General features: G+C 46.2%; 1 protein-coding gene across 3 annotated transcripts in view; it reads right to left on the bottom strand.

The window, feature by feature from the left end:
- LOC139696464 (E3 ubiquitin-protein ligase ZNRF2) overlaps positions 1–27,096 on the bottom strand; it is a 327,751-nt gene that overhangs the window by 10,908 nt on the left and 289,747 nt on the right. For 2 of the 3 annotated variants that reach the window (XM_071595244.1, XM_071595245.1), the window contains one exon: positions 10,248–10,343. In XM_071595244.1, the coding sequence (XP_071451345.1) occupies positions 10,248–10,343 (96 nt within the window). Of the gene's footprint in view, positions 1–10,247; positions 10,344–15,976; positions 16,276–27,096 lie in introns of those variants that run through there. The other variant, XM_071595246.1, reaches the window with a different exon arrangement.

Raw genomic sequence — 27,096 nt, 5'->3', positions numbered from 1 at the left:
CCACCCACACCCACCTTATTCGTATAATTTGGCTCCGTTAGATTGCCATCTCTTCTTCAAGATGTAAATTTTCCTCGGTGGATGGAGATTCTCTTCAAACGAAGGAATAACAGCCGAAGAAGACGAGTATTTTGCAGACCTGAAGGAATCTAATTTTCGAGATGAGATATCAAGACGTTGGAACATCGCTGGACCAACTGCAATAGTGTACAGGGAGAGTACATTGAAAAATAAAAAAAAAGTTTAACTGAGGTTAGGCGTTTATTTCTATTCTATCCAGAGTACTTTCCCAATTACCCTCATAAGGTTATTATTTAGCTCTCTCCGGAGGAGCTTAGTACTATCATGTAAAACTAATGTTATATCAGTGGATCGCTGTAACAGTTTATTCAATTCCTTTTAACTGAGTAGTCTATTCGAGAGAAAAACCTAAAATCACAAGTTTAGGCATTGAATCATGATCCCAAATGCAACGAAGTCATGTGACAGTAATAAGGACCCCAGCTGAATTTTAGGCGCATATATATATATACTTCGTTCAAACTTTAATCGCGCTCACCCGTGCGAATCGTAGGGAAGCGAAATCTGCACAGCCGCTCAACGTGCGTCGGCAGAAGGTGCCGTCAATCAGAAAGCCTCTTCGGCGCCATGCACACCAGGTATTCGTGAGTCGCGCGTGTTGCCAAGAACGCGCAAACCATGGCGTTCTACTTCGCGCCATCACATTTGAATGCACATTGCTGCAACCCATGCCAAACACAACCTTCCCTTTCTGATTGGCGTTCGAACGTACAACCGTTTTCCAGATATTCAGGTTCCTTGAGAGTACATGCTCTGCATTCTTAGTCTTCCGACAAGCTTAACTGAAACATATGTTCAAGGCAAAATACATTTATAGTGATGGAAAATTTTTTTGAATCTCGATTTAGAAAGGGAGACGAATTTCTCTCCGCACAACCATGAGTAAAATACATTACACTCCTCTTTTACTCGCGATATTTCACAAGAATCTGCATTGAAAAAATTAAACTATAAACTAATGACCGGATAGGAGGTTACCATAAATTGACAGATTCTACGCCCTGAGTTTTCGTGGGCATGACTGAAAGAAGAATCAAAATTAAGGACGGCACGACCACGATGCCACGAATTATGTCGTCCACGCTTCCTCTGAATCGATCTTAAATATATTTCGTTTGAATCGACCTTAAATATATTGGACAATATATCGGTCCCTCCATTCGTCCCCGTCCAATCACCAGGTCTAGTGGCACGAGCCAAAGTTCAGTCTTTCATCCCTCCAAATGTTTTCCGGTATCAGCACAATTAGAAAAACGTTAAATGATACACGGAGATGATACAAAAAGAACCGAGGGCTAAAGCAACCCGCACCACTCAGTTTTCGTTAGACATACCCTTTCAAACCCTATACTAGTATTCCCATTCAGATTCCTCAAAGAATTTTATTGCTTAAGACTACAGAAAAAATATACTATAAATAAAGACCTTTCTGTGATTTGCCACGAATACAATTAAAATATCCCATAATTCATATCTAATTCATCCAATCATTCATACACAACTCTATTTAATGAAACTAGGATTCTGCGAACCTTTGGCCGTGATTACGTCAGGAGTCAATCCTATAGCCAATATTGAGTATTTTAGAAAAACTATGCCGAAAGTGAGCTTTCGCAGTAATTGCTCGATCCGCAGTCGGAAACATTTATCGTTAAATGGACGGTTTCAACCCTCTGGCCTTTTGCTCCATTCTTGAACCAGTACTCTTCAAGAAGATCCGACATGCCCGCACAAAATTAAAAGCGCCTTCTAATGAATGGGAAAATATTGCACATTCTTTTTTTTAAATGCATTCCATGCCGTTGGAATAAAATAATCAGAGCAAATATAAATTTACCAACTCTAGGCAAATATTTGAAAATTAAATAATGTTTTATCTTATTATCAACTCCGCTGGGTTGCCAAACAGTTAATTTTAATGAACATCACGCCTCACGCACCAAACACTCCTCCGAGTCATGTTTTCATTACAAACTGAGCGATGGCCCCCCTACACGACAATTACGCGCACACTGACATTACGGGAGGATGTGAAGGAACACGTCTCCACACCCTCTCATTACTCCCCAACCTCTCGCATCCCATTTTAGGTGGACGGAAAACAGCAGTGCTCCGCAAAACATAACATTTATATGTCCGAATACAATAAAAAACTATTCATTTTAAGAGCTCTGCACGGCCGCAGAATATCATTAGCAGCTACAACATTAATTATGGGATATTAAGACGGTTTTTTTGTCTCAACAAAAATGCGGTGCGAGTAAAGAGAAACTTGAAAAGTATATTAAAGGCGCCAAAGAAAAAAATAACAATCATCGAGATATGTTATGGAATCTGGAGGCTTGAAAAAAGCACGTGGTATCCGCGAGTTGACCCGAATCAGACGAGGACAACCTGCTCGGCGCCCCGGAGAAGGCGGGTGCCTGGAGATGCACTGGCGGGTCGTCCACGAGTGGGTTCTGCGTTTCGAATAGCATGCGATAGTCTCGTCAGCCAGTTCGGCTCTCCCGCACGAATTTTCTTCTGAAACTGCGGCTCCAGTGTTCGACAGTTCTTTTTTTGACCTTTGACCTATTTCGTGCGGCCCTTGCCGCTTCCGCCGCGGATTCAGGAGAGAGGAAGGCCATCTGGCGGCAGGTGAATGTACTGTCCGGGGCGGCTGCGGATCCACCGCACCACGCATCGATCGCCTCCTCGGGTGCAACCCCCCCCCCCCCCGGCCATTGCCAACCCCTCACGATCACTCGGGGGCGGCACTTGGACCACGATGCAGAGGCCACCGAGGAAGCAGATGACGAAGCGTTGGCATTCATTCTCTGAACCTGATTTCAAATTAATGCCGTTGTGCGACGGCTGCTATATTTACAGTAAAGGGGGACGCTGCTTAAGGGAATGCAAGAACGACTTCCTCCCGACTAGGCCTCCATCCGCACTCAAACTGCATGCTTGACATCTTTGCCCGTTGTTATCAAACGAAGTTGCCCACTAAGGCCTGCTGGAGAACTGAACTTGATACATCTTACAAACTTTAGTTTATCCAGGCCTTCCAACTCTCGATCGCTTCGCCGAGGTTTCTCGAGAGTCGGCACTGACCGATTCAACTTGCTTAAATGTCCCTCGGAGTCTGAATGGTCGAGAGTCGCTCGATCGGTCGCTCAAAATCCCATCCCGAGGATTCCGACCCGGTGACCTGGCGCGATACTCATCACGCGAGCCGCGAGAGGCACCGCAGGCGGGGGCGGGGATCGAATGGCGGGAATGGATCGTGAAGCGCCGCCTTTGAAGCCTCCGTGGCGACCTGGAAACCACGGCGACGCTAATGCTGGGCATTCGAACCGCTTCGATTCGGACACTAGTTGGGTGTTTTCCCGCGGCAATCCCGATGAGTACCTCCGTCGATGCACAACTGCAAACGATGCCCTAAGGACGAAATAGACAGACGTCGAAACAGCGAGCTTCTAAAGGCGATTCTGCTCCGAAGACGGTGAAATCGACCGAGCAGCAAAACAGCCTCCGAATCGGCTACACGATTGCGTTCAATTCTCCACTGAGAGAAAACGCGACAGCCATCTATACGAGATTTTTCACGCCCAATTTTTCGTGCAAATTTGAAGACGCAGTAGTGCCTTGTGACATGACTGTGGCCTCAACTATTTCGCGAACTTTGATTTGTCGATCGCTCGAAGCCATATCGTGGATTTTGTCAATAATGTCGGAGGAAGTCATTTCCGATGGAAGTCCCGAACGGCGTTAAACATTTGCACGGCCACGTTTAAACTCATTAGCCCAATCGTAAACGGTCGCAAAGACAGGAGAGGATGTGCCATGAACTTAATCCAACTCGGCTTTGAACTCTTTCGGTGTTAAGCCATTTAAAAAGAAGTGCATAGTCACCGCATGAAACTTATTTTTTCGGTTTCTCTAAATAAGCAAACGTTTGCTGGCTCAATCAGCTATGAAAATGAAATCATGACGGATTTCACTGAATCTTTAGCGGCAACATAGTGAGACATGAGGATCACTAAAAGCAAATCTCTTCCTAGACTACGAGCGCCATCTCTTGGATTGTCTACGGACTTATTGAATGACCCACGAGGCAGTAGTAGTTTTAGGGGAGGCGACCGACAGATGAGGTCATTTTTGCCATTAGGGAGGAATGAAAAAGGATGAAGAGTGGAGATGAATATGGTGTGGTGGTTAACGTAATGGCTTCCCATGAACCAGAGGGCCCGGGTTCTAATCCTGGAAATGGCAGATATTTATCAGTGATATCCGGACCTCTACTTGTGCTTTGTGGAGGGCACTTTGAATACGCCGTCCGTCGGATGGGACGTTCAGCTGCGGACCCCTAGGCGCCTTTCGTTAAGAGTACGCTAATGCCGACGCCGGGTTTCTCTCCACCCTTCATCCTCCTTTCCCTGAGCATCCCTAATGGCCTCAGCTGTCGGTCGCCTCCCCTAAAAAATAGAACTACAAAACGACGGCTTCCGAAATAGCTCTTTTCTCGGAAATAATATTTTATAAATCCATAAATGATCGCGCAGCGCCCAAAGACTGGAAAGTAGCCAATGTAACACCTATATTTAAAGAAAGCTGCAGAGGAGATCCGAGTGATAACCGACCCATCTCTCTCACATACATCTCATGCAAAATCTTGGGAGTGCATAATTCTAAGTTCAATCGTGAAATATCTCGATTCTCAGAATTTACTTGCTCAAAACCAACACGGCTTCCGAAAGGGTGGATATTGCGAGACCAAACAAACGGCAAGGGCGATTGATTCCGCTACGGTCTTCATAACAGCTCAGCGACGACCTTTCAACAACTTTCTTTAACTATTACTACTTACTCACTTAAAATTATAAAACCATCAACATAATCTGAAAGACTCGTTTAAAACGAATAAGCAAATCTATAGTAAACTTAAGTACACTAACAAGTAGTTTATAATGTCCAATCTTAACTGAGCTATGCACAAATTCAGTATATCTGGATTTCAAGAAAGCCCTCGATAAAGTGCCGCCCAATAAATTGTTGCACAAACTTAAACGCTGTGGTATCTATGAGAAAATTATAACTTGAATTTAAGACTTTTTGTCACATCGTAAACAAATACGAGCCGTAGTCATCGATAGGTTGCGCTCATCGAGATAACTTGGGGAAGTGTAATAGGGACGCTTCTATTCCTAATTTGCATTATTGACTTGAGCTCATACATTAGCGGCAACCTCAGATTATTTGCAGGTGGTATGCAGAGGTCCAGAAGATAGTGAGCTACTCTCACTAACTCTGCACTAGTTAGGCCACATTTGGAATATGCCTCAAGTACCCTTGGAAGAAAGTGCTGTCAAGAGATTTAGATGGGCTTGGGATGAGGGCAGTGGGCTTCAGTGGCTCCTTTCCACCAAATCTCCCACATTTCTTAATTATCCCATTCCTACTCACACTGCTTCCCACAATCAATCTTTTGGCGACTGCTTCTCCGTGTCGGTGATTGAAATCCTTCCCAAATCTGCTAGTATAATACAGGTGAGAACCCGCGAGATGGCGCATATCTGGGTGGCCCAATCATTTAAACCCCCCGGACTGAACCAAGCCCACTGAATGTATCATATGGCTGCCTACATATTCCCCCCCACCCCCTTGTTCATTTCCTATTGGTCCCTTTACCTCTCCCTCCCCCACCTCTCCCCCGCACATCCTCTCCGCTGTTCCCCGAGAACGCCATTCTGAAGACGACAGCCGAGCTGTCGAAACGTCAAATAACATATTGTGAGTGTCCTTTCTTTGTGTCTCTATATTCTACAAATCTACAACCGTGGCGCTTGGCGACATATAAGACCCACGGATCTCAGGGTAAATTACATATCCTCGATAGCTCAAGTGGTTAAGAGCATCCGCCCGGCAAGTGGAAAGATCCGGTGTTCGAGTCCCGGTTGAGGAAATATTTTTACTCTTGTGATCCGTTCGATTCCGCCTTCCCCACCTCTATTGTGTTCGTCCTTTATACGTGTTCCTATCCCTTTTCCTTATATATGTTTCTGTATGTATATATATATATATATATAATTATATATATATATATATATATATATATATGAGTGGACGTTGAAAGGTTTTTTGCATGGATGTGTACGCCTCTGGGGATGTGAACTGGCATGAATTCGTTAATTTTCCACATGGTTTTATTATTTTATACGGGTGGTGACCTAACACTCCTGACCCCACGCCCTTACGGCGTCTTGCGGGGTATTATGCAGATGTAAATAATTCATGTGCGAGAGATTACTCGAGGTCGTCGGATACGTGGATTATTCTAGCAAATGAAAGCGGTACATCTCGGTGCATTCAGGGGCAAGACACGGCGTGTCCGTCCGAAATATGGCCGCAAGGGAAACTACCGCCAAGGATCGTTCCGACGGAACGGCCGATCATTACACACTTCGTTCGAGCCGCCCCGACTCTCCCGGAAGAGGGAAGCCGAACAACGAACAGCCCCGCGAAAGACGCGGTCGCCAGGGAGGAATTGGCGGGGCTCCCCCCTGCGCCCCCGAGGACAATGTTTATACGAAACCCTTTCGCCGCAGCAAGGGCGCGGGGGGCTATCTGCCCCACGTGTTCGGTCGGGCGAGGTGAATGCACTCGCGCGGAGAGTGGGAAAGGGCTTTTTGGCGACGGGCCAACCCTCCTCCCCCCAGCACCGGGCCTTCCCGCCGGGGGCCCGAACAATCCACACGGCCAAAGGAAGAACCCAGAGTGCCGGAGGGCCCCACTCTTGAGGCCAGGCCATTAACGGACACGCACGAGGGGCGCAAATACTAGCCGTTGGGAGGAGAGACACACACGGACTCATCTGGAGAACTCTTCAATTCCCTCGTTTACAACTGGAATTCCAATTGATGCGCCCTGAAAATATATCTCTTTCCCCTATTCAACCGTACATCAGGACTACAACTTAGGCGAGTTTTCTGCAGTTTGCCTGGTAATATGAATGAAATTCACTGAGAAACCTAAAGAAAAATCGGCATTCATGAGCAACGAAACCGTGTATTTTTCTCCCCAGTCGCCGGCATAATGGGATAATTCACGCGGACAACGTCCTTCGCATAAGATTGAATGTTGCTGGTGTTATTTCTATGGCGACGACTAAATAGTTAATTCCCATCTCGCGCTAGGCCACGCTTCCCCATCTTCAGGTTTTTACGACAGCCACTTCTATTTCGAAAGTCTCGAGACCTTCGCCCAGGTTTTCCTGAGTCTCTTTTTCAAGGCTTTTTTTTCCTCTCGATCTAAATCCGCCACACGAGAAGCAAATTATCCAACATTCATGCAGGTACGGACATCATGGCTTCCAAACGATTCCTAATCCTACGCCGAGCCGGTCTCTTCCATAGAGCGCGCATTTGTCACGACGGCAAATTTAAACACCGTGCGCGAGAACGCTCTGCCGTCAAGTCTCAGGCCGAACGAGACACGCGGGGAAGGGGGGAGGGCGGGGCGGCGCTGATTGGCGTACAACGGCTGCGCGAAAGGCTAACGCCGCCGCGATTAGATACCACTGGTATCACTGAAGTTCCTCCGGGGAGATCTAATTAATTAACTTCTCAACGAGGAACTGAGAGTAGCAAAGAAGTATGGCGAAAGGATTAGCGCGAGTACATGAAGATATTTATGAATCAAAGTAAAGTAGAGGAGAGTTGAGGGAATCGTGGAGATGCTTCAAGGGAATACGTAAACTACCTCGGGCAGAGTGAGAGGGGAGTCACGAATGGTGCGGGGGGGGGGGAGGGAACTCCAGACTCATTGCACCCCTCGAACGAGTAGCCATTTGAGGGCGCCATTCGATTTTCAATGAACTTAAACACGCGTCAGAATTATCTCAGTAAGCATCAAAACAAGGAGCCCGACCCCTCTCTCTCTCTCTCTGCGGGGCTGCCAAGAACGGGCCGCCACATTCCCTGCTCGTAACTTTAAAGGGACCATGAGGTGCACGTCCATCACTACTCCCTTCTTACATTCCCGTCATGTTACATGACCCGTCTTGGCATGGTTGTGGTTCATTTCCATTTCATCCTTTTACCTTACACCAAAGAACTATTTTATTGGGTGAAATTAATATTTGTTTTGAATGAAGCCTTCCTAGCGTACGCAAGTTTTCGGGAGGTTTTTTCAGCGATTGTTTTTTCCCTTCCTTTCCGATATCCTACCTCATCCGTTACCCATCCCACCCAGTGCTTGCACGCCCTGCCACACACCATTTTGGTGGATCACGGGGTATTTACGTACATGTAAAATACCAATTGACGGCTTCTGCATGCGTAGGGTGTAAAAGTGATTCCCGCGAGTGACTGTCCTGCGGGTGGGGGTCCGAGGGGGGGTGTCCGAGGGGGGGTGTCCGAGGGGGGGTGTCCGAGGGGGGGTGTCCGAGGGGGGGTGTCCGAGGGGGGGTGTCCGAGGGGGGGTGTCCGAGGGGGGGTGTCCGAGGGGGGGTGTCCGAGGGGGGGTGTCCGAGGGGGGGTGTCCGAGGGGGTGGTCGGGAGGGAGGGAGTCGGGGTAAAGGGTGAGACGGGACGCCGTCCAACCTCGGAATCCTTTGAAGGGAGACCTCCAAACGCCACGCACCACTACTTCCTTCCTTCCACCCACTTCCTCGTCCCACTAGTCGCCCTCGCCCCGACTAAGAGCGCCTTCAACAACACTTCTCAAGCACACACCAAGGCAATCTCTCTCGAATGCACCCCGGCTTACCCCGACCCCTCACGTGGACCTCCTGCAGCCAAACTTCCCACGCAACCCATCCCCCCCGACCCAACCTCTCCCCTGGGACCGCTCCGCATAAACAGTCCATCAGGTAATAAGACTGGGTCTGGTAAAAAAGAATGTATTGATCCGATCGGTGCATATAAATAGAATTCTTCCAAATAGTCTCCACCCGCTGCCAGCCAAAATACACCGTTGCGAAGGCTCCCTGGAAGTCAGTTGCCGTGACCTCTTTTGGAGACTCTGGGACGGCCCGTCGGGGATGGCGGGAACGTCTTCCAAACGATGACCTCTCCGGCTTCCCTTGAGTTTTGGGTACAGTAAAAGGTCTGCCGAGCTCGCATCGGGACTGCGCGATGGCCGCGTCAACCGCCATCCGGGGCCAGGTCACGACGCAGGCGACCCGGACTGCAGTCTCGCGGTGGTAGAGCTGCCGGCGATCGGCAATCTTGCACCAATTTCGCACAAGCCTTCCACAAGTTCAAACTTTCAGAAATACTTCGTGAACCGTGGCTTTGGACACGCTGAATTGTTCGGCGAATAATCTTACGCCATTACGATGGTCGGAGAGGAGAAGAGTGTTTACTTCGGCCACATTTTCGTCGGAACCACTCGTTGGCGGTCGTCCGCTCAATGTCTTCAACGGTGTCCCGTCCGTACTTGAACTCGCTTGGCCATCGGAAGCCCTGGGCACTCGACGGGATGTTGTCTTTATAAGCCTACTTTACAAAGGTAAGCGTCAAGGGAGCGGAATTGTACTTTCACCCACGTGAAAGTACAATTTATTGGCGTAACGCTGCTAGGTCTAACGCTCCATTTTTAACGTTTTCTGCCCTGGCAAATACTCAGCAACAGATTTAGCCCCGTCGGACGACGCTCACTGCGCGAGTGGTCGGGCGCGACTGCCCGCCGTTGGGCGTGCGTTACTCCGCTCACTTCTCATACCGCCAATCAATCAATCCCCCGCCGGGGAAACCAGGACTGCTGCCGATCAGAGCGACGCGCGGAGGCCAGTCTCATTATTTTACGGACTAAACAAAAAGCTATACGATCCCATGGCTATCAATACATGTACTGTTGCGCTGCAGGTTTACATAGCGAAATGCGTTCCTAAACATAAATACATTCTTCCTTTAGCCTATCACCTCATAGACTGACTTAGTACAGAACACAATCTCCAAGTTGTCTGCATACATATATGTCTACTTACGCGTAGGGACAATTCACTTGTTAAGCTGAATTATTATCGAATCAAAACGATACATGCAGTTAAAAATGCCTCAATTTCAAATATTTCTCTAGTCCAGCTGGTTACATTTCAGTTTGCGATTGCTTGACGGAATGCAGTCATTGAATACGGCTTGTCTAACATGACCAAAAGGTAAGAAAATAATTGCACCACTTACCGTTGTAACTGAGCCTGGGTTTCGTCAGGCACATCACTAGATGGCACTCTATGTCGTCTGGAAGGACGAACTTGGAGCAAACCGGACATTTTATCCCTGAGAATAGAAAAAGATGCGTACATCAGAACGAGGGCGCGATTCAATCAAAATTACTTTGCGTGTTAAATTATAACTAATATAATGCATTAAAGATGGAGAGAGACTTCAGAGCACGAACAATGCGACGCTCATGTTCGCGAAGAAAATCAACGCTTTCACTCCGTGAGTTTGGAAATTTCAATTAGATTATAGCAGTTATAAAAAACATTTTGGAGTTTATAGCCTTTTGAGAGCGAAGAATAATGTGATAAGTCACGAAAACCACCTTCAAAGTGAAATAGATTAGGTTACGGTGGTGAAATAAAAGCGAAGCTAGTAAAAAGAACGCGAGTGACACAAAGCCACTGCTCTGGCGATTAGGCCAACGTTCAAAGAAGAGAGTTGAGAAGACCGATACATTCTCGCACACACGACGACATATCCTGAAAATACAATCCAACATCTGTCCCCGAGGACAAAACCACCAACCGGCAGAGGGATGAGAAAACGACTCGGCTAATTCTGTGAAATAGTCATGAATCGACTCGATGGGGGCGTCGGGAAAGAGGTTCCGTCAAATTCACAACGAATTTTTAAAATTGCGCTCATATTTTTTTTCTTGTGAAAGGCCATCTGGTGGGAAATATTACTAGTCGCTCCTCGAGTCATAGCTACATGGTTTTTTGGGGTCTCTTTGTTGGGTCGGGTACTTTTGGGATTATCCTCGTATTCTCATGTCGATGGTCCATTAAATAGAATTCATAGCTCGATTCTCATTTGCTCTTTAACTCTGCAAGTGACCCGCCACAATTAGCAGAGTTTTACAAAAAGCTATGATCGCGAGGCTAGAGTCTCCGTCGCAGAAATGTCCGGGTTGGCACTCAACTTGCAGACGAGCGCCCAGGGATATATGATACGTGCACGCCTTCAGAAGGGAGCTCTCACAAGTCATTATTAGCCAAGTCGATACCGTCCGAGTGATGACGCCTAACGCGTTCGAACGCAGAATAATGAATGTTACGAACCAACTCGTGATCGCAGTTAAATTTCAATAAGATGAAGTCAATTATGCACACAAATGACTCTGCAACCATTAGTTCCATAGAGTCGGCGATTGTGCAGTGTGAGGAGAATACGGCGGCACAACAAAAAGTGGAAATCTTTTAAGTAAGAGTAAAAGAAATTCATCCTCTAAGATAATTTGCAAGCGACAAGTGGGAAAGATATTCCTGTCACATTCACTTAATGGTTGAAAAATGACCCACACTACACATTAGGTTTGTTGCAGTCAATCAGGAGACCGAGGAAGTCCAAGTGGCACATTACGGATTCCTTTTAGGAATTCAGTTTTCGAAAGCTAAGGCGCCGGCGTCTCTTCCAAGATTAAACTCGTCCACTTGAGTTCAATGTCGACATACGACAACAAAAGCGCAAATACAAAGCGATGGGTTCCACTACGTATGACTGAGCAAGGCGAGAAGCGTCTTTTCAACTCAATTTAAGGAAACCAACAAACTTGGCGCGCACGATACGATCTAAAAAAATGTGATGACGGACCAGAATGAAGCAGACAAGGTATTACGACGCTAATTTGATTGTTATTTGAGTTGAGGAGACGGCGGATAAGGAGCTATCCGGTGCTTACCGAAATATCATTTCATAAATGGAAAATAGTGGCAAACGTTGAATATTACCGAATCGACGAAGGACGCATCGGCAAATTAACTGCACGATAAAAAATGCTACATGCGATTATAATTCACGATCGAAAAACTAGAAGTGAGAAAGCCAACTAAATAAATTAGAGAATTAGGAGAAACTAAACATTTTTGAAGTGTTTTAAAGTAAACCACATGATTTACGGGTTGAACGGCGTGACGCTTAGACTTAGCTAAGTAACCGCGCTGATCTCGCATCATGACCGCCCAATGTTAAGAAATTCGAAAAGACGAGACTTGCCATTTTAATTCTCCGCTCACACGCCTGAATGGCAGATTCATCAGAGTATAAGGCATTTGGTGAGTGACAGACTTTCGTAATTAACCAGAATAAACAAACTAGTGATGAAATTGTGAAAACATTCCGTCCATTTACTAAATACAGAGCTTACACGAAATGATTCTTCCGCCGAGGAGTGCTGGCCCCTGGCGAAGGCGGAATTTTGAAATCTAAAAAAAATCCGAGAATTAAAGAGAGGAGGCCGGGCAGAGGGAAATGAGAGAGAGGCGAAGGGTGAATATGGTCGAGGAGAAGAGAGCGTCCAGCACTCTTTACATTTCCAGAGACTGGTGAGACACCTCTCCAGGGAGAGAGAGACGGGAGGGGGTGGACGGGAGGAGGGGAAGGCAGGCGGGGGGGGGGGCACCGAGCCTTACTTCGCTGCGTGCGCACCCTCCGTTGGACCAACTCTAACCGCTCGAAATAAAACATTCCAAATAATTTTCATGTTAATATTTCGCGGGAGGATGGCGTATACTTAGCGCGCGCCGTGGGAGTTGGAGGGAGAGAGAGATTTCCTGCAGTTGGGCCAAGATTTTTTCCGAGCCAAGTGCTCGTTTCTCGGTTGGGAGGGAGGGGGGGGGGGTTACCGCCACCGTTCACCGTTGAATGACCGCTCGTGTGCGGAAGGAGCATTTCACTCGGGGTGGGGGAGGAGGGGGTCGCCCGTGGGACAACGCCACCCCGTCCGCCGGGGGCGAAAACCTTTCCCGAGCCGACGCCGGGGAGCGAGTCTCGGCCCACGGGGATACATTGCATTGGCGCGGGGTTTGGCCATTTCTCATTAACGGCTTTCGGCAGGCAACGAATAAAAGGCCTCAATGGCCATCGAGCGAGTTCTCGAAGATGCTTTCGTGCACTCCAGTGGGCCTGGAATGGCGTGGGATTCCTCCGACCGCCACAGTGGTAACGTACGACATGGAGGGGGCGTGGAACGAGGTCTGGACTTGAATTGGTCCACCGCGACAAGCGATTTTAAAATAAAGCTTTCGATAAAGAGGGCGAGTCAAAAATATACTCAAAATGAGTCCGAGAGGCAAAAACAAAAGACGGATGTGACCTAATTCTAGTTTCCTCCTCTTCTAAAGTGGATGTGGGACACCAATGGTCGCATGTAGTATGATGGATCACGCGCACGGCTGACAGCAAATTTTGGCGGAATTTCACAATACGAGGTTTGTTCCAAAGGTTACGGGAATGCAGTTACATTTCGCATTGTGCGCGGCAGAGTGCGCCATGGCTTCTTGCCGCAAAGTCAAACCATCAATGAAAGAGTACTGCTAATAACAAGTTCAACGTCAATTGCGTGAAGTAATAGGAAAGAACGCCAGTATTTGTGGCTAGACATTTCATGCACTATTCTTCGCACCACCGCGAGATGACGCCCCTGCCGCTCACTGATTGTTGTTTCTCGAATTTTCGGCCGAAAACAGCACTGTGCGATCGAGGCCTCCATATTCGCCAGCCTCCAAAGTGCGACTTTAATCTTGTTCCCAAAAATAAAGAGAAGAACCTTAAAAGGGCCGTCCTCGTTTTACAAACACAGATGAGATGTAAGAAAAACGCCTCGCTAGAGCTAGAGCCGGAAGCTTATACCAAAGATGGAGTTCCAGAAGTGTTTCGAGGATTGGGAAAAGCGCTGGCGTACAAGTGTATTGAATTAATGAATGGGGACTACTTCGTAGGGAATAATCACATTGATAAACTAGAAAAACTCCCTCCGAATAACTCAAATACCTGATATTTATTACATACACCAAGTATTCTAGGAAATGGATATCAAAGCACTAGTTTATGATCACCTTCCACGCGCAAGAAATTACATTTTGGGTCAAAATACGTCATGTGAATAAGTAATTGGCCAAAATGAGTCGTACCATAGTTGGATTTTTAATAAATCTGAGTGTGTACTCATTTATTATAGACCCAGTTTAACTGCAATAAATATCTCCTCTTCAGGATTCCAAATTTTTAGACACCCACTGCACACTGGAGAAGTTTCCGAGAAATATTTCTCCTGGCCACCGCTCGGGACAAGGAAGAAGATCGAAACCACTGAAAGGCCAATCGAGGTCCAGAGTGTTATATGCGAAAATAAGGTGCAAGTCACTTCAGGAAAGCTATTTCAGGAGGCAAGGTAATTAGCATTGGTAAGGTTTAATTGAGGGTTGTGGCCGACCAATCTTGAAATCGAAGGATTGATGAAAAACATTGAAATATTGACAATAGTTGAGGTAATTATATGACATAGGTTAATTAATTTCAGTAATCGGGCGACTATTCATCAACGCTGTACATTGGGGATAACAGATTTTGGGGGCAAACATGGTCTTCACTGGGATTCAAAAAATGTCATTCCATACATACGGGTACAATTGTTTCTCTTGTCTACTTACAAGGCAACACAAACATTGCAACAGAAAAGAACAATCATACAGAAGAAGAAGGCTTCAGTCAAAAATGAATACACCACGTCGATTAATGATCGGATCAAGCGGTCCATCGATAAGGTCGAATCTCTAATCAGACTGTCCCCGTCAGCATCCGAATTTCGCAGACCGAATGACGACACGGTGAGGGAATGAACGCGACGGTCGAGCGATTAACACCGAAACGCGGGCGACGCTCTTGAATCTCGATCGCTGGAAAACCCAAAGAGACTTCTATGAGGTTCCGAGGACACACCTTGCTCCAAAACTGACGACACTTCGAATCGGAGCAATTCTACCAAGAAGCGCGGAATGGTGTCCCATCTGCTGTCGTGGTACATGCATTGCCTCAAAAAATACAAATACTCCGATTTTTGATTTAGCCATACTGTTTTTACGTAGCATTAGCAGTAATTGATTAATTATAGAGCACTGCAGACGCCTAAGGTCAAATGGCGACGTAAATCTGCCCCGTGGGACATCCATTCCCGAAAGGGAGATCCTCCCTTTCCGAGGCAGGACGGAAAACATGTCCGAAGGGGATGACCAACGTATTTAGCGAGTCATTTACATTTGGAGCCGATTGAGAAATACCATTTGAAGGAAACTATTGTGGCAATCAGGACGATAGAAAACGATTGAGAAATGCCATTTGAAGGAAACTATTGTGGCAATCAGGACGATAGAAAAAAACTACCTCGACGAGGAATAGAACCGCTGGATATCTCGTCATTGGCCGCAAAAGCCGACGAATCCCATCGAATGTTAGAAGACGCAAGAGACAAAGGCTAAAAAGGCGCAAGAATAACACGAAGGCGATGTCGGGAAAAGAGAAACCGCGTCACGACCGCACAGAGACGGATTAAGGAGTGACGACCATTAGCGGTGGAGGCGAGCGATGTTTTTGGTGATTTTTTCCGTCGAGACTTAGTTAACTGTTAATGACGGTTGACGATGGCGTAACTAAAATTCTACGAAGAGACCTCGGCGCAGAGACGCCGGGGGTCAATTCTAATTCGAGTCGCCCCCGGGATCCATCGTTCAGCATCCCATTCAACCGACGAAAGAGTTTGCTCGGTATCGAAGTGCCGACAAAAACGCACTCAAATCTGCATCTGAATACCAGCGCTACGCATCGATCACGGAAATCCGGTTGGTCGTTCGGAAGCGAGCCCTCCGTCGACCACCGCAGCACGATTCTCGCGGAAAGACCTTCAACATCACCATTTTCCGTCTGCTGTTCCTTAAGCAGCTTGGCCAAGCGCTTGACGTCCGTGGGTCTCCTGTCGGGGTCGGGCGCGGTGCGGTGGGCAGGGATGCCCACTGGCCTCCTGGTCAAGGGCACGCGGGCAGACGCCGAGACAAATGACGAGGAGGAGTGGTGCAGGTGGATGCGTGAGGAGGCGCAGAGGCGGGCGGGCGAAGGGAGCAGGGACCCGCGGAGGGTCGACGTGGTGGTCACCACCGTCCGGCGGTAGGCCATGCTCGATGGACGTTCGCTCGCACTCGGGAAGAGGACGCGCGCGGTCAGCAGCGACAACCGATCGCGAAATGATTCCACGTCCAACATGAGATCCCCCCCGCCCCGCCAACGCACTTCCTCGCCGCCAGAGGGGGAGAGTCGACCGCCATCCCCTCTCTCGGCAAAAATCGATAGCTTTATAACTTCCAAGGCTTTCCGTTGCCGTCCTGGACGGTCCCCTCCCGCCGTAACCCCTCCGCCTACGGCCCCAGAATCAGCAGACGTCCGTCAAACGGCAGGGGGCACCGGGGAGGAACACAGTGCAAAGGTGTCCTGGGCCTCATTCACCCCCGTCACACAATAAGGACGGCGGTCAACGATCAAATGACGCCGTTATATATCGTTATACTCGACTGCTTTATCTAGGTCACGGGAAGGGACAACAACTGCAGCTGACGAAGTAGACACACTCCCGAGGGAGAAGAAAATTTCGAAGGAGGGCGTATCTACCTCAGGGATATGGAGGTGGGCAGTCCAGCGGAGGGCAAAGGGTTCGACTATTGTATGGGTTCGAATGCACTTGACCCCAATCTGGGAAACCTCGGCTTCGACCGAGCCGTGTGCTTATTGGCTCCATCCGATTATTGCGGGGCGCCACTCGGAATGAGGAACTGCCCCCCGCCCAATTACCCCATCCAGCTGTGAATCTTAAGCATGTATGGATTTAAACATTTTGAGCGTGGGACTTGGCTATTATAGATCGACCTTAGGGTTAAAAATTGCGGTTTTTGTAGTCTATAAAATGAAAACGTCTATTTCGGCATTTCCAAAAATGAAAATGCATACAACTTACCACTCGGTAAAATTTCATTTTTCCCAAATTCAATTTATATTTTATGGAGGCACTTCGTTATGATGAGGGTCGATTGGATAAAATACGTATCCTCGGCAGGTCTGTGCTATACAGGACGGTTCGCGGACACGATGGATCGGACGGATGAGCATCGAGGATAGCACCTGTGCCATCCTCGATGCGCATACGTCTGTCTGGCGCGCAGAGGGAGGGCACCGGTAGCTGAGCGCATCGGTCATTCGGCATTCGGTTGACAACACTCCGCTTGGCCCTAGGATTCGCTCGGGAGGCCCGCGGCATTCCCCCGTGCACGCGCTCCGGATGGCGAGGGCCGGCGGCGCGGGTGTCTGCGTAAGAAAGGCTTGGAGGGATCGGTGCACCGGAGATCTGCACTGAAGTGGGTAACAGGTACCACACGCACCCCGACCATCAACGCTGACGACCGCATCAGATTGCGATGCGGTGTCCCGTGTGAGGTTCCAAGGATGGAGTGCAAATCTGGGGGGAAGAATACTCTCTTATACGGAAGAACCACCTTGGCTTATGATTCATAGGATTTCTTTCTGATTTTTCCGCGATTTATGGCGGGAAAGGTGGCGGGAAGCATCGCGGCCCGCGTCGAATGTCTTCCGGGTGGGCGTATGAGCGCGGATCGCTGCTGTAGAGGACCCTTGGTCAAGGGTAGCGTCACTAATTCACGATGCCACGTTCCATGGAGCAACGATATGCGATTACCTTTGTGTTGGGCTCGGAATATCGGGTTCGGAAACCATGACCAAAGTTAATCCTTACCGACTGAACCCACGGAGATGAAGCAATGTCCCCCAGAGGGACAGGACGAGCTGCTCCCTAGGGGAGGAGATCGTCAGCCTCCTCTCCATTTCGCAATAAATTCAGGATTTGGAGAGTTTTTTCCACCATTCCTTGGAATATGGAGACATTCGATAAAGCCTGTGGCAGTGCCCTGCATCAAGTGAGCCCCCAACGAAGTGAAAGCAAGCCGCTATCGGAAACTATTGCGCGGAATAAGGAATAAACAGATTATGTCAGAATGTAAATATTTTGATATTGGAGAGAGCTCTTGCAAACATTTGTGTGTACTTGTAAGAAAAACTGCGTAATGCTTTTTGCGTAATCAAGAGTTAACTTCACAATTCCTTCCGTAGTATTTTATTACGGTTTTCCCTTTCTTTCTTTTGATGCATTAAGCTGAACACTTTTGGCACTAATTTCGCGTTCATTTTCTCTTGTCGGCCTATAGATTATCCGTTTTATATTTTGCTTTGAGTATTAGATTGGATAGTATTTCATATCAATAATTTTGGAGTTTTCATCTTAATATATATTATTCTACTCGTGGGTAATTTACGTGTCAGTAATACTATATCCCTGTCAGCAGTGGTTTTGAGATATTCTTGGAGTCGTGTGCTGTTCATTAATATTTATGCATACCTCTCTGGCCAAAGGTTTCATATTTTTAAGTTGAGATTAGTATCAATTAAATATTTATCCTACAATTAGTCTTTGTCAGCAATTTTCCATTTTTGTTTCTTTTATTACTTTGTGGGCCTACGTAGTGAAACGGTGACTCCCTTTGCAAAAGTTTGGCGATTGACCTATGATTACCCAGTTGAATTCAGTCAGACAGAATTATATTTTTACTAAGGGCACTTCTAAATGCTCACACTCTCCAAACACAACATCACGCTTGAAGATTATTTGCCGTAATTTTGGTACTCCGAAATAAGATTTGACAAGCACACAAACGAGGCATAAATACAATCACGGTGGTATCACGGGAAAATATGCGCGAATAGGAATGAAAACAGAATAACATGAAAAGATGATATTCTTATCCATTAAATGAAGCGCCAAACAAAGAAATATGTGCTTACCCCTACATCACAAATATCTGAATCGAATATCTTGATAAAATAAAGTTATTGGAAAAACTAAAACTACGTAAATTCGGAAGACGATGAGTTTCTCCTGAGAAAAGTTCCGCCTTTTCCCGCATCGCGTCAGGCCTCCGTTAGTAGTAATACTTTACCCTCTCAGAGAAAAATCCGAATATATTACCCTGACCCACATATGCATACGTATCCCTCCCGCCACGGCAAGCATTCTTCCGCTGGTTTATTCATTTATTTTTTCTATACCCTGCAAGCCACCGCCTGGGTGTGTCGCAGGGGGTCAATACACACCAGACTAACTTTGACCCGAATATGACCCTACCGCGGTCAAACAATAGTGTTATGATCCCCTATCGTTCGTGGAAAAAATGACACCTCAAATCTATCTGTTCTACACTTAATCTCTCTAATTTCAATTGATATGATCTCTCCTGTCCTAGTACGATGGGGGCAATAATACATTTTCAGCATCACTGCCAAAGAGACCTCCCAATTCATTTCCAAGAGCTTCAATATGTTGCCGGTTGCCGCGCTTCATGCACTTGGAATTATGGGGTTGCTATATGGCGGCGTTTAGGATACACTTCCTGCGTCCTAAATGCGGGGTCCGCAATAGGTGCCTAAATTTGCTGCCCAACCAGTTCGGACACCCTTCAAGATGGCGTCCTCCCTAAATCCGAGCGATTCCGGCGCCTAAATGACGCGTCCGGATGCAGGTTGAAGCAAAGGCCGCAAATAGTGGACGACTGTTCGGAATGAAACGCCCATGTTTCATGCTCCTCGGGTAAGAGAGGCTGGATGCATTCGGACTCACTCAACATTAATACCCAAGAGCATTCAAAGCTGACGCCAATGTTGACCAGCGAACCGTATTCAACAGAATAACTCGACTTTCTTTTTCATGCATTATATGAGATAAGTTTGTTTTCACTCACATATTCACTATCTTTTCTACTTAAACCATTCACACAGGAATCACCTCTGCGGAAAATGGAGCCCTAAGCATGAATAATGAAAACGAGGGAAATCGGGAATTTCTCCGTAAATCGGTGTTAATGAGTCGCCCCCGAAGAAATTGAAACATTTTTTGTTCTCCCGAAAATGGAAAAAAACCTCAACGAAGTTCTACAATATTCTTCGAATCGTAGGATATTTAAATATTTAACAATAAAAAAAAACAAAATTTCAGAAAATTTAAAATGCTTTTAAATTTAAAAATTAAACATTAATAGTTTTTACAAGTATTTGCTTTTAAAACTTTGTGTTCATAATTAATTTTTGCATGTAGTTAAGATTGAAAGAACCACACAAATATTTTTACGCAATTATGTCTAGGGGATATTGGGTAATGGAAGTTCCTTGAGATGCCACCAACTTAAAGAAATTAAAGACGGGACGGCGGCTATCACGTTCTGATTTCCCGGGCAACCCTGACGCGGACGACTCCGCGCTCAAAATATCGGATGACGGCGGTGACGCAACTTCCTTCGAACTGGGAACAAGAGCAGCAGCCGGGAAATGTTATGTCGCCAGAGGAAAAGATGAGAACCTCTTGAAGTAACCGGTAACTTACTCGTTGGAATGACCTTACCAGAGAGAAGAACTATTTCATAGATGAGTGCTATTATCCACAAATACTCAGGTGGTCATTCGTCACGAAAACATTACTTAAAACACAAACTTGAGAGGTAATAAAACGAGAATCATTCATTAGCTGGCCAATTGGTGACGTATTAACAAATTGAAAGCCATTTTGACCAACATAAAGAACTGGAATAGGGGAGCTTCGGCATAAAATACCAGTTTGATTAAAAGATGTCATAACTAGTTTAAACACAGCAACCATCTACCCGAGCGACCGAGCGGTACTTTGTGGAGGTTTCACCCTCGGTTGCTGGTGCTTGTACCCCCTGACACATATCCTTTCAGTGGATCGCGGGATATTTCAGGAGATGTATATTAGAATAATTTGAATGTAATTTGAATGGAAATTCATTTCTCTTTAAATACTGCCAATGCCGTAAATAAGAGACATTTGCCAGGACAGAAACAACAGGAAAAATACAGTAGAGAAAATGGAGCTGTGTCAGCTAAAGACAAAGGAATGGCTGAGCAAAAAAATCTTTAAAATCTCATTTCCCCAGGGAAATCATAATTTGAAACATTTTTTTACAACCATAACCGACAACATTGCACAACTCAACGCGAACTTCGCAAGCCTTTAGTCGCAAGAGCCCCCTTCCTCTGAAAGGAGGCTCCATTAGACCCGAAAGGGACACAGAAAAGATAAATGATTTGAGGCAATTCCCCTTGGACGTGCATTGAATATTATTCAATGGCAATGCTGGCGAAATTATAAACAATACATGGAAATAAGTTACTATCACTCACATGCGATAATAAGACCATTTTATTTGACCTAAAATGAAATAACAGAATTAGTAATAATAACGGCTAGAAGATAACGTCGTTATACTATATATACGAGGTGCGTTCAAAAAGTATTCAAATTTTGAATACTTTTTGACGCCCGAGCACGTCAACAACAGACGAAAACAATGATGAAGTGAAGAAAATAGTATTGGCCAATCGTCAAATCACCGTTAGAGAAGTTGCTGAGGGCCTAAACAAATCGATTGGCTCGTGCCATTCCGGTGACCCGTGCCTATGACACGGGTCGCCGCGATAATTCATAATTTGGTAATTCGTACCGAAATTGCTCAATTTCCACCAAATGCAGTAACACCCTAATATTACTAATGAGGTATTGGACTGTCCGCGACGACCAAAATTTGCTCACTGGTGGCGAATCATGGGTTCATGGTTATGACGCGGAAAATAAGACCCAACCATCCCAATGGAAGCTGCAGCACGAGCTAAGACCGGAAAAAGCGCACCAAGGTTGGTCGAATGTGAAAGTTTTGCTTACAGTTTTCTTCGATTGCAGGGGCGTGGTGCATCATGAGTTCTTGCCTCAGGGTGGAACGGTAAATAAGGAATGTTATCTGCAAGTTATGTGCAATTTGAGCAAAGCAATCCGCCACAAACGCCCGGATTTGTGGAAGAACCAACATCGGCTTTTGCACCTCGCTCCTGCTCACACATAGTTACTTATGCGGGAAATTTTGGCCAAAAACAACACACTAATGATGCCGCAGCCACCGTATTCCCCAGATCTGACTTTTTCTTGTTCCCAAAACAGAAGAGGCCCATGAAGGGACGATGCCACGCCACGATTGACAAGATGAAGACTGCATCGAAGGAGGAGCTGAACTAGATCACAAAAAATGATTTTTTGAAATGCTTCGAGGATTGGAAAAACGTTGGTACAAGTGTATAATATCCAATGGGGATTGCTTTGAAGGGGACAAATGAGGTATTCTAGATATAATAAATAATTTTTGAAAAAACACATAAGTCGCGATACTTACTGAACAGACCTCGCATACCTGGGAATTTCTGTAGCGGGTGGAATAAAACACTTGCTTAAGATTACGTTTGCCGCTGACATGGAGGAAAACCTGCGTGCACCACCATGAACCTTCCATGCACCAGGGATTTCAGCTGGATGTTTTCCTCGCCCTTCCCCTCATCCCTTAAAAACCCTCCCCCCCTTCCCTTATCACCTGGTGTTTGCACCCCCTGCCAAACACCTGGTCCGTAGACCTCTGGGAATTTGCGTCGACGCACACACCGCCGGCGGGAGCCGAGGAATATCGGAGCGAATCGAGGAGCGGGGGGGAGGGTCCGGAGGAACGGGGTTCGAGGCAAAGGGTTGTCGGGGAACTGGCGGCCACAGCACTCGACCCTTGAGGAAGAATTAATGCACCGATGAGCTCCAGAGTCAGGACGGAAGCCTGATTCGCTGGATGGACACGCATTGCCCTTCCTTCGCCGCCGAATGGCACCCACGTCGACAATGATTGGAGAAAACACGACGACCATGAGCTGCGACCCCCTGCTCTTCCGCAAGATCCTCTCCAGATCCACGAGCGTCGCAAAGGCATGGATACTCAAAAGAGCGAACATTTAGGAGGCCGAGCGCTACGTTGCAACAAGTGCGCGAATGTGGCGCCAAATGAAACACGACCGAGGAGCGCTTACTCATCACAATTATTTTCAAAACCTAATAGTTTTCACCATTCTTATTATGGCAAAACAATATTATTTACACCAGTAAATCCTTAATGCCAGTGAAGTTAATCGTTTATGTCAATGCATAGTCTACCTAATGTTAAAAATCCCTCCCATTAACTACAACCTTGACGTGATGGAAGGGCTTGTGCGTTCCGATGACCCCTAGAGTTGTGCTGGCGGGAGTAATAATAATTGCTCCTGGTAGGGTCACCCATGCCAGATAGGTCGAAGGTTAGGAGCCAGGCGACAGGTAGTCCACGCTGCGTCTGTTCCTCAGTGAGGCGGCTGCAATGGCGCCCGACCCCAGTGGGGCGGCCAGTAAGTGATGGTGCCACGTAATAAACACTATTGAGGAAGGCCACATCAGCTATCTCACGATTTGATGAAAAACACAATTATGAAAATAAGTCCTGACAACTACGGCACTCGATCTACTGGGTCGGGTGCCATGTCGGTCAAGCAGGAGAGGCAAGGATTCCGCGGTCGTCAACTCACGAAATCGTTGCAAAACTGAATCGGCGTCAGCAGCAAGGCTGACATGGAAGAGGACCGAACCAGTGAGAATAGGGACTGAATACTACAATTCTGTAGAAGCTGGAAATTTGAAAATACGAGATGATTCCGCAAAATCTGAGAGACGGAAAAGAAAAAAATGATTGGTGCGTGGTGAGATGGAAGGGTTACCGTGGCGACAATGAGAAATGACACTCATCGGAGTGAAAGTGCGGCAGCGTGGTGAAACGGAACGAAAAGGTAAGAGGAAGCGTAATACAATTAAGAGCAGATGAGTGCTACATTATTATTGGTAGAAGTAAAAGCTAAGCAAACGGAACTGTTGTTTTCCGGGTCGGCATACCACAACAGAATCACGTAGGGAAAGAAGTGAATAGTGTAAACGGACAACTTAAGGAAGTATTTGCGGATGTTTTTGGACATATGTGGGGGAATGGAGCGTGATGGGAGAGTGACTTGTTGATGGGTGACGAAATGTAGACGTGAGGAATGGCTTTGGAGAGAAAGTAACATCTTCCAAATTCCCAGTTATTGTACAGACAGACATCCGAAGAAAATGCCCAGGGATTGAGAGACCCAATTACAATTACGCACACAATTAGAAATAGGATAATACGGTCACCCAGCTTGGTGGTAAAAGATGCGTATTGAAATCCTCCCTTGGTGATAGTGAAGCTGAATGTCAAATTCAAAGAGGCGGAAGGAGGATGAGGGAATGGAATTAAAAGTCATTTACTGGAACGAAGAGGAGGACCCGGGTTTCACAGGCAGCGACAAGGGAGAGGCGGGATTTCCAAGGTTAGGCGGGGGAGTATATGATATGTCCATTTTCACCCATACATTGAAATTAAACATGAAATAGGATAACAAAAAAATGAAACAGGGACACGAGCTTACCAATCTACGAAGAGTTTCGGACGAAGTTGGCCAGAGTGATTGGGATATAAGAAGAATATTAGCGTAAGACGAAAGAGGCTTTCAAAAATGAGAGGAATCGATGACAATGACCTAGAGTAAATATTTGAAGAAAAAACGGGTAAAAATGTTACCATGACTAATAATAGTCCGGTACGGCTCGAGAAAACTGGCCGTCGAACGAAGAGGGTGAACGCGTGTGGGAAACTATTGCGAATGCCAACGTGGAGAAGGATGGAAGTGTTCAAATGGATAGAAAATAGAACAAAGGAAGAAGTGCTAGGAATGGTGTGGGAAGAGAGAGAGAGAGGATTGCCGGGAGATATGGGAAGGGGGAAAGAGAAGGGTAGGCAGGGTATGCTGATGGGCGATGGGCGTTGCGGGGGAGGGGCACTGGAAGGCAGAGCGGAGGCAATGAAGGAGGGCGAGAAGTGTGAGGCATTGACGATGGCTCTATCGTGGCGCTGCATCGTGTTCAATGAAGAAATGTAGTCAAGGCTGTTTAAAGCCCATCGAAAACCCACTCATGATGGTAGACTGCAATCGTAAATAATATTCATCCTAACTAATTATATATTATTTCGAAAAACTTAGTCGTTAATTAAATAATTTCATAGTATTTTTGTATGCATAAGATTATTAGGATGTTATGAAGCTACAATGAATGTAGAAGGAATTTAAATAGGGTACACATAATTTTTAAAACACAACATTTTGGAAAAATAGCGACATCAGTCTATACACAGATATATTTTTATCCCATTAAACTTTTGACATTGCATCACTATTTCAGGTTTTTACGGTGGAAATCGTGAACAATTGAGAGTTTCAAACAATTATAAATGGAGATTGAAAAAATCCATTTCCCACTGGGATTACCTCATGAACACATCATAAACGAAAAATGAACAGATTTTATAAATCGTAACTATGACACACATAATTGAAGAATGGACATTATTAATTAATGCACATAATTAAACTTTACCGAGAGTTCCGCAAAGCATTCATTATCAAACCTTTAAAACTGGTTTCCCTGACTGTTTTGTCCTAATGTAGTACCGAATGAGATAAAAAATTATTCTGTAATGTCGCATATTGCATGAAGCACGGCATAGTGCACCATGAGTTCTGGCCACAACGTCAAATTATCAATAAAAAGTACCCCTTAACAAGTTGAACGCTGTTTGCGTAAAGCGACACGACAAAACGCCCGTATTTGTGGCCAAACAACTCATGGCCACCACCACGAGATAATGGACCTGCTGCTCAAACACCACCCACTGTTCGCCGTCCGTGAATGTTTGGCCAAAAGCAGCACTGTGTTAGTAATGATGTCGACGCCTCCATACTCGCCAGCCTCCATGGCTCCAAAGTGTGACTTTTAATCTTGTTCCCAAACATAAAGAGCTATCGTTAAAGGACCATCGTCGCTTCACAAGCACAGATGAGCTTTTTCAAAACTCATCGCTGAGATAGAGAGCCGGAAGCTATATCAAAGATGGAGTTCCAGACGTGTCTCGAGAATTGGAAAGAGCGCTGATTACTGCCAAGGGTACAACATGTAATGAATGGGGACTACTTCGAAGGGGATTATAACATTGATATACAAGACGAATGAATGCCATTCTCACGACAGTTCCTGTTATGCATTTATACGTACTTCTATGAAAATTATAAAATAGTTTCAGGCACTGGCAAAGAAATGAATGATTCGAGCCCAGGCCAGGGCACCCTTGAGCTCACTCACGGGATATGCGTCCGATTGAGCATCGGATGCTCGGCTTCTAAATGCTCCGTGGGGCAACTTTGGATCAAGAGTCAAGGAGAATCTAGTGGCCGGCCGTCTGGGGACCATCACGCAGCACGGGAATGCGTGACGGGGTGCATCTGAACAGTTTTGGATTCGTGAACACCTTATATTGTTCCGAAATTGCCAAATATTTTATTTAAGAGAACTCATCACAGTGTAAATTAGACACGCTGATGCTTTTAAATAGAATATTACTTAAATTAGCACCACTCTACACCAGTCGCAGAAACCGTGCGTAGTTTGTCGTACGCTCGAATGCATTTACTTTGTGACGAACAGACTATTTATCCGATTAATTTTTAAAAATTACTCTATCAGCAATTAAATTTACACAGCAAACTGCCTTCCACCGCTTTTTCAATGAATTGCCAAGGGTGATATCTAACAAAGGACTCTTCTAGGAATCCATATTTAAAATCAGAATCTAGGTATTTCTTTAAACTTATCAAATTTTCCGGGGTTTCATTATCCCTGGTCTTAAAAACACCCCGGCGACAGTCACTTCAAAATTATCCGTCACACTATTCTTCTTGCTAGTATCCGTTAATACCGAGCCCCCTGAATGCATTTCAAAGGGATTCCCAGGTGGCAGGGAGAGCAGAATGAATTCGATTTCGAAGCGGCCAGCGTGGGCAGCTGCGGCGAAGAGAGACACGACATCAGCCCTGCGGTTGGGCGTATCCGAAGTCCGCGGCCAAGTATCATAACATACGACCAATGCAGACGTGATTAGGAGAA

Source organism: Hetaerina americana, unplaced genomic scaffold (assembly GCF_022747635.1).
Source record: "Hetaerina americana unplaced genomic scaffold, ioHetAmer1.1.p SCAF_7, whole genome shotgun sequence".
In the NCBI taxonomy this organism is placed as follows: Eukaryota; Metazoa; Arthropoda; class Insecta; order Odonata; family Calopterygidae; genus Hetaerina; species Hetaerina americana.
The sequence above is the reverse complement of the archived record's forward strand: the minus strand, read 5'-3'. Positions and strand labels throughout refer to the sequence as shown.